Below are 13085 nucleotides of genomic sequence, written 5' to 3'. Positions count from 1 at the left end.
CACCAGGTAATCCCCCGCGGACCGCTCATTCCCCAGCACGCTTATTCGTTCCGGTCCAGTTCTGGGATGAGACAGGCAGCTCGCCATAGTGCTAGCCTAATGTCTCTTTTGGAGCTCGCGAGATGGATGAGCGTTCGATTGCTGCATCGGGCAGCACCTTGGTGATGTCGGACGCTGAGGACTCAACTGGGCTAGTGCCCTCTGGTGTGCCTGCCCAGTCTGAGGCCGACGCGGAGCTGACCGGCATGCTTGCCCGGGCCGCTGCGAGTGTCTAGCTGAAGTGGACCCTCCACCTGCCCCTGAGCAATTGCGGCTCGATGATTGGTCCTTGGGTTCGCCAATTCTCATTGGCCTTTTCTCAAAGATCTGAGGTGTTTGGGGCTCCCAAGAGCGACCCCTAGTGTCACTACATCAACACAACATCTCGTTCCCTCCATCAAGGAACGGAGGTTACGACAGGTTACGACAGTCACCAAGATGTTTTGCAGACAGGCAATATATATCATCATGCTATTATCATTAATTATTATTTTTATAAACACATCTTGGCAAAATAATAAACAAACTCTTTTTCTTGTCAGAAAATATTCAATTTTTCCTACTGTGCATATTAAATAGACACGCAAATCTTGCATTCAGCTTGGCTTATGAAACATCACCTTTGGAGATAAATAAATAAAAGCAACATCGGAGATTATATATGCAGGTACCAATGGAGGTTTACATGGAGACATGAAAATACTGCATTGTTACGATGTCGGTAAAGAAGCAGATTTTATTATCATCTCTTTAATACAACATAACCTTGTGCGACCCTGTGTACACATGCGTGGACATTGTATTTTGTCTTCGCTTTACCCAACGCATGATTTTAATTCATTTAAACTGACTTATCTCAGTTCAGAAGACTCTGGGTTGTCAGTAAAGGGTTAAACTTTCGATGCACAGAGTCATGTGACCAAACAAACTGGCACCGACCAGAGTGGAGTTATAGTACATCTGGTATGAAACCAAATACTATTTTTTACATTTTAACCTGTTTGAGTCAAAGGATTAGAGTCTCTAGTTTCATCCGATATGCCATTTAAAATTTTAGAGATTTATCGCAAAACACCATACTGCTAAACACAATGTACACTAAGTGTAATTTAGTGCATTTTGTCCTTAGAAATCCTCTATTTACTGTGGATTATCACATTGAGAATCAATGGGTTCATCCAAAAGTGACAAAAATTGCTTTCAGAGACTTATTATGGAATTTGGATGAAAATAAGGTGCATTTTGAGTTCTGTGTACTCTCTATTCTGAGACCAGTGCAGACAGAGAGCACACTGGAGGTTAAGTAATTCATTAAATAGGGAGCGAGGGAACAAGGGAGCATCTTATTCCTACAGCTCTCTATGGAGCTAAATGCATTCACTCCTAAAATCCAACCAAAATTCAGTTTCAGATTATGTTTGGATAACTCAACATGTTTGGCAGACATGGGAAAATGGTAATCAGTACATAGATGCAAAATGTATAATGGATCATTTTATTTTAACATGGTTAGCAGTGATTGGATGATACTAGCCATTACATTTAATTTGAATTAATTATGTTAATTTCTGGTGTTTTGTTTGTAACATCTCAAAAACATGATTAATCAACACTCCTTGAAACAATAAATAATAATAAAAAAAAATGTTTTTTACTTTTTATAGCTTTATTTAACATTTCACAACTTAGTCCCGCTGTCCACATATGTTGCCATCAATTTTTAGGAAAACAATTTGCTCCAGAAATGTATTTTTTTTTTGCATGTTTATTATGTGTTTCTAGTTACAAATCAAAAAGGGAAATGGAAAATGCACACAGCATTCACTCTCAGGACTATATATAATCAACGTACTGTTTTTTTATATAAATGCTGTCAAAAATAATCCAACATAAGCATATTATTTTGCTGTACATCCTTCAAGCCTCTGTAATATGCATTGGTAATATGTGTGACAATTTATAGCCCCACACTAGTACATTCTCATTCTAGTTATTTACATTGAGGTGAATGACAACAGAACTTTATAACACCTGCTGGAAATGCAACTGCTTGGTTATTTCCTTGTTGCAAAATTAGGTGGATATCAAGATATGCACAATTAGAAAGAGAACTTTCATTTGTGACCATAAACAACTGTTGGGTGAAAAAGTCCAACAGCTTTTAGAGCTGATGTAGGGATTTTATTGGCTGTTCAGCCTGCTTACCTGTCATAGTCTTGGCAAATCTCCCCCACTGCGACTAAAGCTTTTAGATACTCATTTGGCTGGTAGGGGTGGATGTAGTGTAATGAACAACTGTTCCTCGGATCCCCATTAGAAGCCGTGAAATCAATAGCTACCTGAAAAGACAAGCAGCAATCAAAGTGGAGCTTTGATGCTAATTACTCAAAATGTATGCACCATGTGGAGATGCTCTACAGAGCTCCTGACAACTATGACAGAGAGTAAACAGACTACAGTATAGCTGTAAAATGAGTTTAAGTAGGCATGGGACTATGTATATAAAAGATACAGTACCTGACATGATACATGGCATTCAGTCAGAACGCTTAGAAAAGAAATAACACAGCTATCCAAAGCATAGCAAGCATCACTAATTAAACTCAAAGGTGCTCATGAAAGTGTCAACCAGGTGAGACAATTATTACTAAACAACTGTTAAGCACAAACTGAACATTTGGAACAGCAATTATTTTCATGTTCCCGTTAATATCTACATGCTAATTGAGTAACAAATTATCAATTCTCTTTCAAATAATTACAAATCTTCGTGCAACACTGGCAGTATGTTAATATGAACAAAAACAAATGAATGATAATGAATTATTTGTTTAGTTGGTCTAAAAATGCTTTTTAAAATGCTTGTTTATTGACCAAGAAAACAAGAGAGGTATCTGTCTGGACTTACTGTAAACTGTATTTGGCAACCACCCATAATGTAGTCCAGAAAGGAATGCATCTTAATTATCTGTGGATTAAAAGGACAGACTATCATGAACAGATTTGAGATTATATTCAGTGTTGGGGAAGCTAAATTGTAGTTTTTGCACTAAATTGTGGCTATTTAAAGGGATAGTTTATCCAAAAATGAAAATTTTCTTATTATTTACTCACCATAATGCCATCCCAGATGTGTATGACTTTCTTTCTTCTGCAGAACATAAACACTGATTTTTAGAAGAATATCTCAGCTCTGTTGGTCCATACAATGCAAGTGAATGGTGGCCAGAACTTCTATCTCAAAAGATCACATAAAGGCAGCAAAAAAGTAATCCATACAACTCCAGCAGTTAAATCCATATCTACAGAAGCAATATGACTGGTGTGGGTGAGAAACTGATCAATATTTAATTTCTTCTTTAGTTTTTTGCCATTTCGCATTCTTTATGCATATCACCATTTTCTTCACCAAGAAAGCCCAGCAGCGTCTCTACTTTCTTCGAAGGCTGAGGAAAGCACATCTCCCAACCCCCATCCTCACTACATTCTATAGAGGGACTATTGAGAGCATCCTGAGCAGCTGCATCACTGCCTGGTTTGGGACTTGCACCGTTTCGGACCGCAAAGCCCTGCAGAGGATAGTGAGGACAGCTGAGAAGATCATTGGGGTCTCTCTTCCCTCCATCAAAGACATTTTCAAAAAACACTGTATCCGCAAAGCAACCAGCATTGTGGACGACCCCACACACCCCTCACACAAACTCTTTACCCTCCTCCCGTCTGGCAAGAGGTACCGAAGCATTCGGGCCCTCACGGCCAGACTGTGTAACAGCTTCTTACCCCAAGCCATCAGGCTTCTCAATACTCAGAGACTGGTTTGACACACACACGTGTCCTGAGTTGCACTTTCATAACTGTCACTTTATAACTGTCTGCTAACTGTCTGCTACCTCAATAACTGCTATGTGCATAGAACATTATCTCATAGTATGTTATGTTTACATTTTTAGAAACTGTCATCTTTTTGCACTACTAAGTACTGGTCGGCGCTGCACTGTCTATTGTCCTGTTCATTGTCAGTAATTTGTTGTACTGTCCTGTACTTTTTGCACATGTTTGCACGTGCACTTTATATAGATATATATAGGTTTTTTTATATAGGTATTTTATTTCGTTGTGTAGTCTCATGTGGTCCTATGTTGGTCCTTTGTTGTTTTTATGTAGCACCATGGTCCTGGAGGAACGTTGTCTCGTTTTGCTGTGTACTGTACTAACTGTATATGGTTGAAACGACAATAAAAACCACTTGACTTGACTTGACTTGACTTGACCTACAGGTCGAGGTTGGTCGCAGGTGGAGATTTATAGTTAAAAAAGGACTTAAATATTGATGTGTTTCTCACCCACATCTATCACATCGCTTCAGAAGATATTTTACCACTGGAGTCTTATGGATTATTTTTATGCTGATCCTTATGTGATTTTGGAGATTCAGAATACTGGCCACCATTCACTTGCATTGAATGGACCTACAGAGCTGAACAATTCTTCATTTGTGTTCTGCAGTAGAAAAAAGTCATACAAATCAGGGAGGGCAAATTATTGCAATAAACATAATATTATATTGTATATCATTGCAAAAATACTTTTTTGGGGTGAAATATCCCTTTACATTTTTAGAGTAGCTACAGTATTTACCTCCCAACACTGATTCACAATGCTGTTTTCTTCTCATCACCTCGAATTTATGTCAACTACGATCAAATTCAGTTTCCATTTACAGAGCTGGGATCTCACATTTAGCCAGGTGAAATGACTTCTAGCTGTGTGAACTTCCCACCTCCATTAACTGTAAGTATCAACGCCTCTGCTGACAGTATGACATGGACGCTTTTTCAAATACAGAGCCTAAAGGGAGAAAACAAGGACCAGATGTCCTCTGGAGAGCATCATTTTATGATGAAAATATTACCTTGCATTGATTCAGAATGACGATCCCAGAGTTCTTGTAATTCTTCTTCTTGGCTTTATATTTGGGGTTTAAACATTCCCACTGGACCTGTCATTGTATTTTTTATATATATATATATATATATAAAAAAAAAAATGAAAAAATTAGCTTTCCATCAGTACTGGTTGGAGTGGGAAATCGCGACACTGCAGAATATATAACAGCTTCATTAGAATGTCTGGAATGTATAACTGCTTCCCATTGGAACAGTGAAGGCAAAAACAAGTGCTACAGTAGACAATAGACTGAGAAACAATCATTTCACTTATGAGAAATTATGTTGAGCCCAGAAGGGATGTTCGAAAATAATTAGCAGAGTCTGGTAACGATGCCTGCAAAATTGTGATACCAGCCCAGAAAATTAGGGACTTTTCAAGTAGAAAAGGTGTCCAACTGTGGCTGTGCATTCTGGAAGAGTAACATTTAACAGACAGCTAAATAGAGAATGGTTTATTGTTTGAAAAATCATGGAACTAAGGATGCAATTAAAGCAACCATCACTTTAACGGCTGTATTTTCGTGACTGCGCTATGCATAAGTGGGCAAGGGTGGGAGTGCTTGTGTGCATATGCGCGCAAACTTTGGGTGCATTAATGAAGTGCCGTACATTGCTATTTGTTATTTTCCTGAGAAATAAGTCATTGCGTCAAGACGTCTATTTATTCGCTGCAAAGTATAAACTCAGTTCCTGCATTTGCAGTTTTGAGATTCCAACAGCAGTTGATATCAAAGATAATCTTTAGATCATTAAGATTAACCTACATCCAATTAGTCTTGATGAGCACCCCATTTTTCATGTGTATATAAGGAGCACGTCATTGTCATAGAAATATGCCCTACATTCAAGGATGCTGTTAATGCACAAAAGAAGGCAAGACACACACAGTCCATATTTTTTTTCTTCTAATAAATTGCAAGCAGACCATTTACACTACCAAATTCTTATGAATGGGCTGTCTTCATTATATTGATGCAGACGGCGCAAATTGCACTTCCCCTTCTGTCGCTCTCTCCACGTTGTGTCGGAGAAGCGACACTAGGGGTCTCTCTTGAGCGCCGATATCCACCTCTGATCTATGAAAAAAGGCCAATGAGAGTTGGCAGCCAGTATTTGCATGTCCCGCCCCCGGACATACGGGTATTTAAGCGGCGCAAATACGGGAGGTCATTCGGAAAATTTCTTTGGAGCCGATGGTCTGTCTGCAGTTTGCTGCGAGTTACACACCACTAACGTTCCTGTTTCCTCTGACGATCTGCATGCTGTTGGATCTTGACGGCGCACAACAGCGGCTTTCTCCTTCGCATTGCACGGCGTGCATTGTTGCCCCTGAGCGCTTCGACAGCGCAGACACACACACATACTGTGTATTAAAAGAGTTATTTCCCTTAAAAGAGTGAATTTCTCTAAAAGAGCAAAACACAGCGGCGTTGAACGTCCTTTTCAGGACGCGTCTTTTTCAAGATGCCCTTCCGCCCCTGTGTTGTTCCTGGATGCGGTAGAGTGCTCTCCGCTTCAGACGGCCACAGGCGCTGTCTCATGTGTTTGGGCCGCTATCACACCGAGGCGGCGTTTGTGGATGGCTCATGTTCTCACTGCGAGAACATGACCATGACCACGTTGCGGTCGCGGCTTGCTTTCAACAGAAAGCAAGCCACCCCAGCTGCACCCCGCATTGCTCCTTCTTCCCACGGGATTGAGGACGATGCGGTTGGCGCTGGGGGCGATTTGGGGGCGGCAGCGGGTGCAGTTTCGCCGGGTAGCCCCCCGCGAACCTCCCGTTCCCCGACATGCTCGCTGGTCCCCATCTACGCTCGCGGCGATAGCGGCTCGCCTCACGGCCCGGCTGTCTATCCTCCCGAGCCCGAAGCAGATGAGCTCGCCGCTGCATCGGAAAGTGAGATGTCTGATGCCGAGGACTCCCCTGGACTGCCGCCTTCGGGCCAGAAGGCCCAGGCTGAGGCCAACGCTCAGATGTCTGACATGCTTTCCCGGGCCGCCGTGAGCGTGGGGTTGGATTGGAACCCTCCATCCTCCCCACAGCCTTCACGGTTGGATGACTGGTTCCTGGGGGCAGCGCGCCGTTCACGGCCACGCATCCCCCCGGTCCCGTTTTTCCCGGAGGTGCATGACGAGCTGACGTCTACGTGGAGAGCCCCGCTCTCCGCTCGTCTAGGTGCCACCCGCTCCACTCTCTGCCCGCCGAGGGCGTCCCCCTGCGAAGAAACCAGCTCCTGCTCCGCCTCAACCCGGGCCCAGCTCTCAGCCCCAGCGTCGAGCACCCCGCAGGCGGCGCACGCCCCCTGTCTCACGAACCCCCTCTAGGACCCGGAAGGCTCCCAAGCGTTCCTGAGACAGCCGACCCAGAGCCCAAGACGTTAGCTCCGGAGGTGGTAAGACCACTCCGTCCCCCGGTGGAGGGCTGGGAAGAGAATCCTTTGTTTTTTCATTTGCCACACCCCCTGATGGGGGCTGTGGTACCCATATTCTCAATAAAAGAGCTATTTCCTTTGCCTCTGGGTCACCTGGCCTGCAAATGCCGTTCTCACGGCAATCTGCTTTCAGATTACGACAGTCCCGGTACACCAGACGCGGCGATCCCGCCTTCCGCCTGCCTACGACTGCCCCCCAGCCGGCCGGTTCAGACGAGTCCAGAGGACGCCAGCAGACCACCTCCTCAGTCACGAACCTGCCCCCTGCCGGGTGCGCGGAGCAAGGTAAGTGCTTTGAGTCTATTCTCAGCACCCCAGCCTCAGGCCACAACGAAGATGCCCGACGCTGCATTACCTGTTTCCGCCCCGCTGCGAGGCCCTGCCGGGTACGTCCAAAATACTCGTCCCTTTGGTGCCCCTAGCGCAGAGCTGGGAAGCGTGGTTTTCGCTTCCCAATGCATCATGCTGGCTGCACCGGACCATTCGACTCGGTTATGCAATTCAGTTTGCCCGGCTCCCGCCCCCCTTCAGGGGCGTCCGCTTTTCCGCAGTACACGGCGAGCATGCCAGTTCCCTGCGCACGGAAATCGCGACCCTCTTAGCCAAGGGCGCGGTAGAGCTCGTCCCTCCAACCGAAATGAGGAAGGGTTTCTACAGCCCTTACTTCATTGTACCCAAGAAAGGCAGTGGCTTACGACCAATCCTGGACCTGCGAGTTTTCAATCGGGCCTTGTTAAAACTCCCGTTCAAAATGCTCACAAAGAGAAATATTCTGGCTGGCGTTCAGCATCTAGATTGGTTCGCAGCGGTAGACCTGAAGGACGCGTACTTCCACGTCTCAATTCTGCCACGACACCGACCCTTCTTACGGTTCGCGTTCGACGGCCAGGCGTTTCAGTACAAAGTCCTCCCCTTCGGCCTGTCTCTGTCCCCTCGCGTCTTCACGAAGGTCGCAGAGGCGGCTCTTGCCCCGCTACGAGTAGCCGGCATCCGCATTCTCAACTACCTCGACGACTGGCTTATCCTAGCACACTCTCGAGAGTTACTATGCACACACAGAGACCAGGTGCTCCGGCACCTCAGCCGCTTGGGGCTTCAGGTCAACTGGGAAAAGAGCAAGCTCACTCCGGTTCAGAGCATCTCTTTTCTCGGGTTGGAGTTAGACTCAGTCTCAATGACAGCACGTCTCACGAGCGAGCGTGCTCAGTCGGTGCTGGATTGAAGGAAGCGAGGCGCTTCCTTCAAGCCAGGCACAGTGGTCCCTCTAAAACTTTTACAGAGGCTCCTGGGTCATATGGCGTCCTCCGAGGCGGTCGCGCCGCTGGGGTTGATGCATATGAGACCACTCCAGCACTGGCTCCAGACTCGAGTCCCGAGACAAGCATGGCACCACGGCATGCATCGGGTAAAGATCACCCCTGCCTGCCTCAAAACACTCCAACCCTGGACAGACCTCTGCTTTTTACGGCCGTTGGAAAGGGGCCCCGCTGCGTTGGCACATCAACTGCCTGGAGTTGCTGACCGTCCTTCTCGCCCTCAGGAAGTTCCTCCCATTAGTTCGGGACAAACACGTCCTCGTGAGATCGGACAGCATCACGGTGGTGGCGTACATATATCGCCAAGGCGGCGTACGCTCCCGCCACATGTCACAACTCGCCCGCCGTCTCCTCCTATGGAGCCAGCAGTGACTCAGGTCGCTGCGTGCCACTCACATCCCCGGCAAGCTCAACGTTGTAGCGGACGTGCTATCATGACAACGCCTGCCCGGCGGGGAGTGGAGGCTTCACCCCCAGTCGGTCCAGCTGATTTGGGAACGGTTTGGCAAGGCCCAGGTAGACCTGTTTGCCTCCCAGGAAACCTCCCACTGCCCGCTCTGGTACGCCCTAACAGAGGCTCCCCTTGGGACAGACGCGCTGGCACACAGCTGGCCCTCGGGGATGTGCAAGTACGCATTTCCCCCAGTGAGCCTTCTTGCACCGGTGCTGTGCAAGGTCAGGGAGAACGAGGAGCAAGTCACGTTAGTGGCCCCCTACTGGCCCACTCGGACTTGGTTCTCGGAACTCAGACTTCTCGCGACAGCTCCTCCCTGGCGAATTCCCCTGAGAAAGGACCTCCTCTCTCAGGGACGGGGCACGCTCTGGCACCCGCGCCCAGACCTCTGGAACCTCCACGTCTGGTCCCTGGACGGGATGCAGAAGAGCTAGCCGGCTTACCGGCGACCGTTGTGAATACAATTAACCAAGCCAGAGCCCCCTCTACCAGGCACCTTTACGCCCTAAAGTGGCACTTGTTCGCAGATTGGTGTTCTTCCCGAACTGAAGACCCACAGAGATGCGCGATTAGGTCAGTGCTCCTGTTCCTACAGGAGAGGCTGGACAGGAGGCTGTCCCCGTCCACCCTCAAGGTGTATGTTGCCGCCATTGCCGCCCACCACGATCCTGTAGACGGCAAGTCTTTGGGTAAGCACGACCTGATCCTCAGGTTCCTGAGAGGCGCCTGGATGTTGAATCCCCCCCGGCCAGGCCTAGTTCCCTCCTGGGATCTCTCGGTAGTCTTGGCAGGACTCCAGAGACCCCCCTTCGAGCCGCTTGAATCAATTGGACTCAGGGCCCTCTCTCTTAAGATGGCCCTGCTGATCGCGCTCGCCTCTATCAAGAGGTTCGGGGACCTGCAAGCGTTCTCTGTCAGCGACACTTGCCTGGAGTTCGGTCCGGCAGATACGTCTGTGATCCTAAGACCGCGACCGGGCTATGTGCCCAAGGTTCCTACCACACCATTCCGAGATCAGGTAGTGAACCTGCAAGCGCTGCCCCGGGAGGAGGCAGACCCAGCCCTTTCATTGCTACGTCCAGTGCGCGCCCTGCGCATTTACCTGGACCGCACACAGAGCACCAGACGCTCTGAGCAGCTCTTTGTCTGCTTTGGGGGACGGCAGAAAGGGAATGCCATCTCCAAACAGAGGCTCGCCCACTGAGTTGTCGACACCATCACACTGGCTTATCACACCCAGGCCGTGCCCCTACCCTTGCGGGTCCGAGCTCACTCAACAAGGGGTGTTGCGTCCTCGTGGGCACTGGCCAAGGGCACCTCCCTAGCAGACATCTGTAGAGCCGCGGGTTGGGCAACACCCAACACCTTCGCAAGGTTTTACAACCTCCGCGTTGAGTCGGTTGCGTCTCGTGTTTTGTCAGGTCCGAGCCCGTAGAACTCGGTAACACGTAGACCGACCGGCCGGGTGGATCGCTTGCGCCCAGCGCCCTTTTCCTGACGTCAAGGTTAAGTAGTGCGGCTTTTTTCCCAGGGCGCCCCACTCCGAGTCGGGACCCTGGTCGATTCCTCCGCGGTTCAGTGGAGGAACTCGCCGACCCAAGCCACTGCGGGTACCCTGATGGCTACCCTGTACTGGTATAGGTGCTCCACAGGTAAGGCCTCCTGCTCGGACTCCCCCTGTGTATTTCCACGGTTCTGTCCCCTTACGAGCGGACCCCCGTGTCTCCCTTAGGCAGTTACAGCTGCCCCGGTCGCCGTGCTGTAGCAACTCCCCCCTTTCGAGGCTGGATCTACCACCGCACCATACTTTCCACACGAGCCCTAAGACGGCCGTGTGACGTGTCTACCACTTTTCCTCCCCAAGAAAAAGGGCAGGTGTGGTGTCCGCAGGGTCTGGGTAAGCCCCCCTTCCCTATATGCGTGTAAGGGCCCCGGCCGTGATTGCTCTATGCGAGAAACATAGAGAGAAAAGAGGCCCAGCCAGGCTGGCCCGTTCCCATGTTGGCAGACATCGCCTTGTTCCCCTCTCAGGGTAACTAGAAGGATCCCGATGTTCGTATGGGGCATTGTGGAAGGGTACGTGCAGCCGGGTACAGACGATGCGTGGCACTGGATGAATCCCTGCCCGCCTCTGTATCGGCAGTTCACGTACACGGTTCAGCACATGGCAAGATTGGAATGGGTCCCCTAGTGTCGCTTCTCCGACACAACGTGGAGAGAGCGACAGAAGGGGAACGTTTGGTTACGTATGTAAACTCCGTTCCCCGAGGGAGAGAACGACAGCGTAGTGTCTTTCCTCCGCCATGTCACTGAACCGAGCCACTGTTGTGGCCGGACCATTTCCGCCTCCTCAGAAAAATCCTGAATGAACTCCCGTATTTGCGCCGCTTAAATACCCGTATGTCCGGGGGCGGGACATGCAAATACTGGCTGCCAACTCTCATTGGCCTTTTTTCATAGATCAGAGGTGGATATCAGCGCTCAAGAGAGACCCCTAGTGTCGCTTCTCCGACACAACGTGTCGTTCCCTCCCTCGGGGAACGGAGGTTACATACGTAACCAAACGTTTTCACACTTTGTGCGCACTTTGACAGCAAGACTTGGCACTAAAATGCACCAAAACTTAATGGCTATGTCCACTGACTTTACGCATATTAAGTAGCGCATAGCACTGCACTTAAGACGTAGTGGTCTTAAAACAGGGCCCCAAATGACTATGGTTCACTGAAATTAATTGAAACCCTTACCAGCTTCATCTTCATTTATTTTTATTGGCGCACTCAGAAATGTTTAATTTATGTTGCACTTGCCAATAGATCAATCCTCTTGGAATTATGATGACACCTAATGGCAGAAGTGCAGCGTCATGCAAAAGCAATAGTTTTTAGTTACCAATGGCACTGCATAATGCGCAATTGCATTCAGCCATGATTAATTTATTCGGTGAGTGCAAGTGTCCAATAACAGGGGGTTACTAAGTTAAAGTGAGTAGTATTTAGCTGGTCATGTGATTTCAACATGGCAGCCCCCATTAGGCAGCCCAGCTCCATGTAAACTAAAACTTTTTTGGCTACTGATATAACAGGAACTCCATATGAGTGTACATTATTTTAAGCATACTTTGCAAAATTACTATTCATTTCTTAAGGGTTACATTGTTTTAATGAGCAAAATATTACTGAGTGCACCTTTAAGAAATACACCTGTAATTTTACACTTGAAGGAATGATACGGATTCAATACAAGCTAAATCAACAGTATTTATGGCAAAAAATATTGCCCCTTGTATATTAAAAAATAAAAAAGAAAGTGGTTATAGTAAGGCACTTACAATGGAGGTGAATGGGGCCAGTCCATAAATGTTAAAATACACACTGTTTCAAAGGTATAGCCAATAAACATACACATTTTATGTGTTAAAATGATTTTAGTGTTATAAAATCAGCTGGTAACATTATCTCTGTAAAGTTATATTCAATATTACAACTTAGTTGCCATGATGACTTAATGCTGGTTAACCATGTAATCTAGTAAACGCTGTAACACCAGTAAATTCCTGATTTTGTCACGCTAAAATCATGTTATCATGTATATTGTTTATGTATTGTGCCTCTAATTTTAAAACAATGTTTATTATAATGTTTATGGACTGGCCAAATTCACTTCCATTGTAATTGCCTTACTGTAACCCATATTTGTGGAGGTGAAGGTGCAATTGGGCTATAAACTCTCTTGCTCTATGTGCTTGTTTGCCAGACTTTTAATCGTAAAGCAAAACACAAAACACAAAACATTTCAGAAAAGCAATTTAAACTTGTTATCAGATGTCTCATAAATGTTTCTAATTATGTTAATATTTCACTGCAATGATTTTTGCAGTCATTTTGAGTTATTG

General features: G+C 47.1%; 1 protein-coding gene across 1 annotated transcript in view; it reads right to left on the bottom strand.

Moving 5' to 3' along the window:
• cpne4a (copine IVa) overlaps positions 1 to 13085 on the bottom strand; it is a 111276-nt gene that overhangs the window by 15862 nt on the left and 82329 nt on the right. Inside the window, exons 9-11 of the mRNA XM_052143894.1 lie at positions 4952 to 5038; positions 2948 to 3007; positions 2245 to 2378 (exon numbers count right to left, since the gene is read on the bottom strand). Of these exons, the coding sequence (XP_051999854.1) occupies positions 2245 to 2378; positions 2948 to 3007; positions 4952 to 5038 (281 nt within the window). The remainder of the gene's footprint in view (positions 1 to 2244; positions 2379 to 2947; positions 3008 to 4951; positions 5039 to 13085) is intronic.

This window comes from Xyrauchen texanus, chromosome 15, assembly GCF_025860055.1.
Source record: "Xyrauchen texanus isolate HMW12.3.18 chromosome 15, RBS_HiC_50CHRs, whole genome shotgun sequence".
NCBI lineage: Eukaryota > Metazoa > Chordata > Actinopteri > Cypriniformes > Catostomidae > Xyrauchen > Xyrauchen texanus.
Note: the sequence above shows the minus strand (reverse complement) of the source record. Positions and strands in the feature narration are given on the sequence as shown.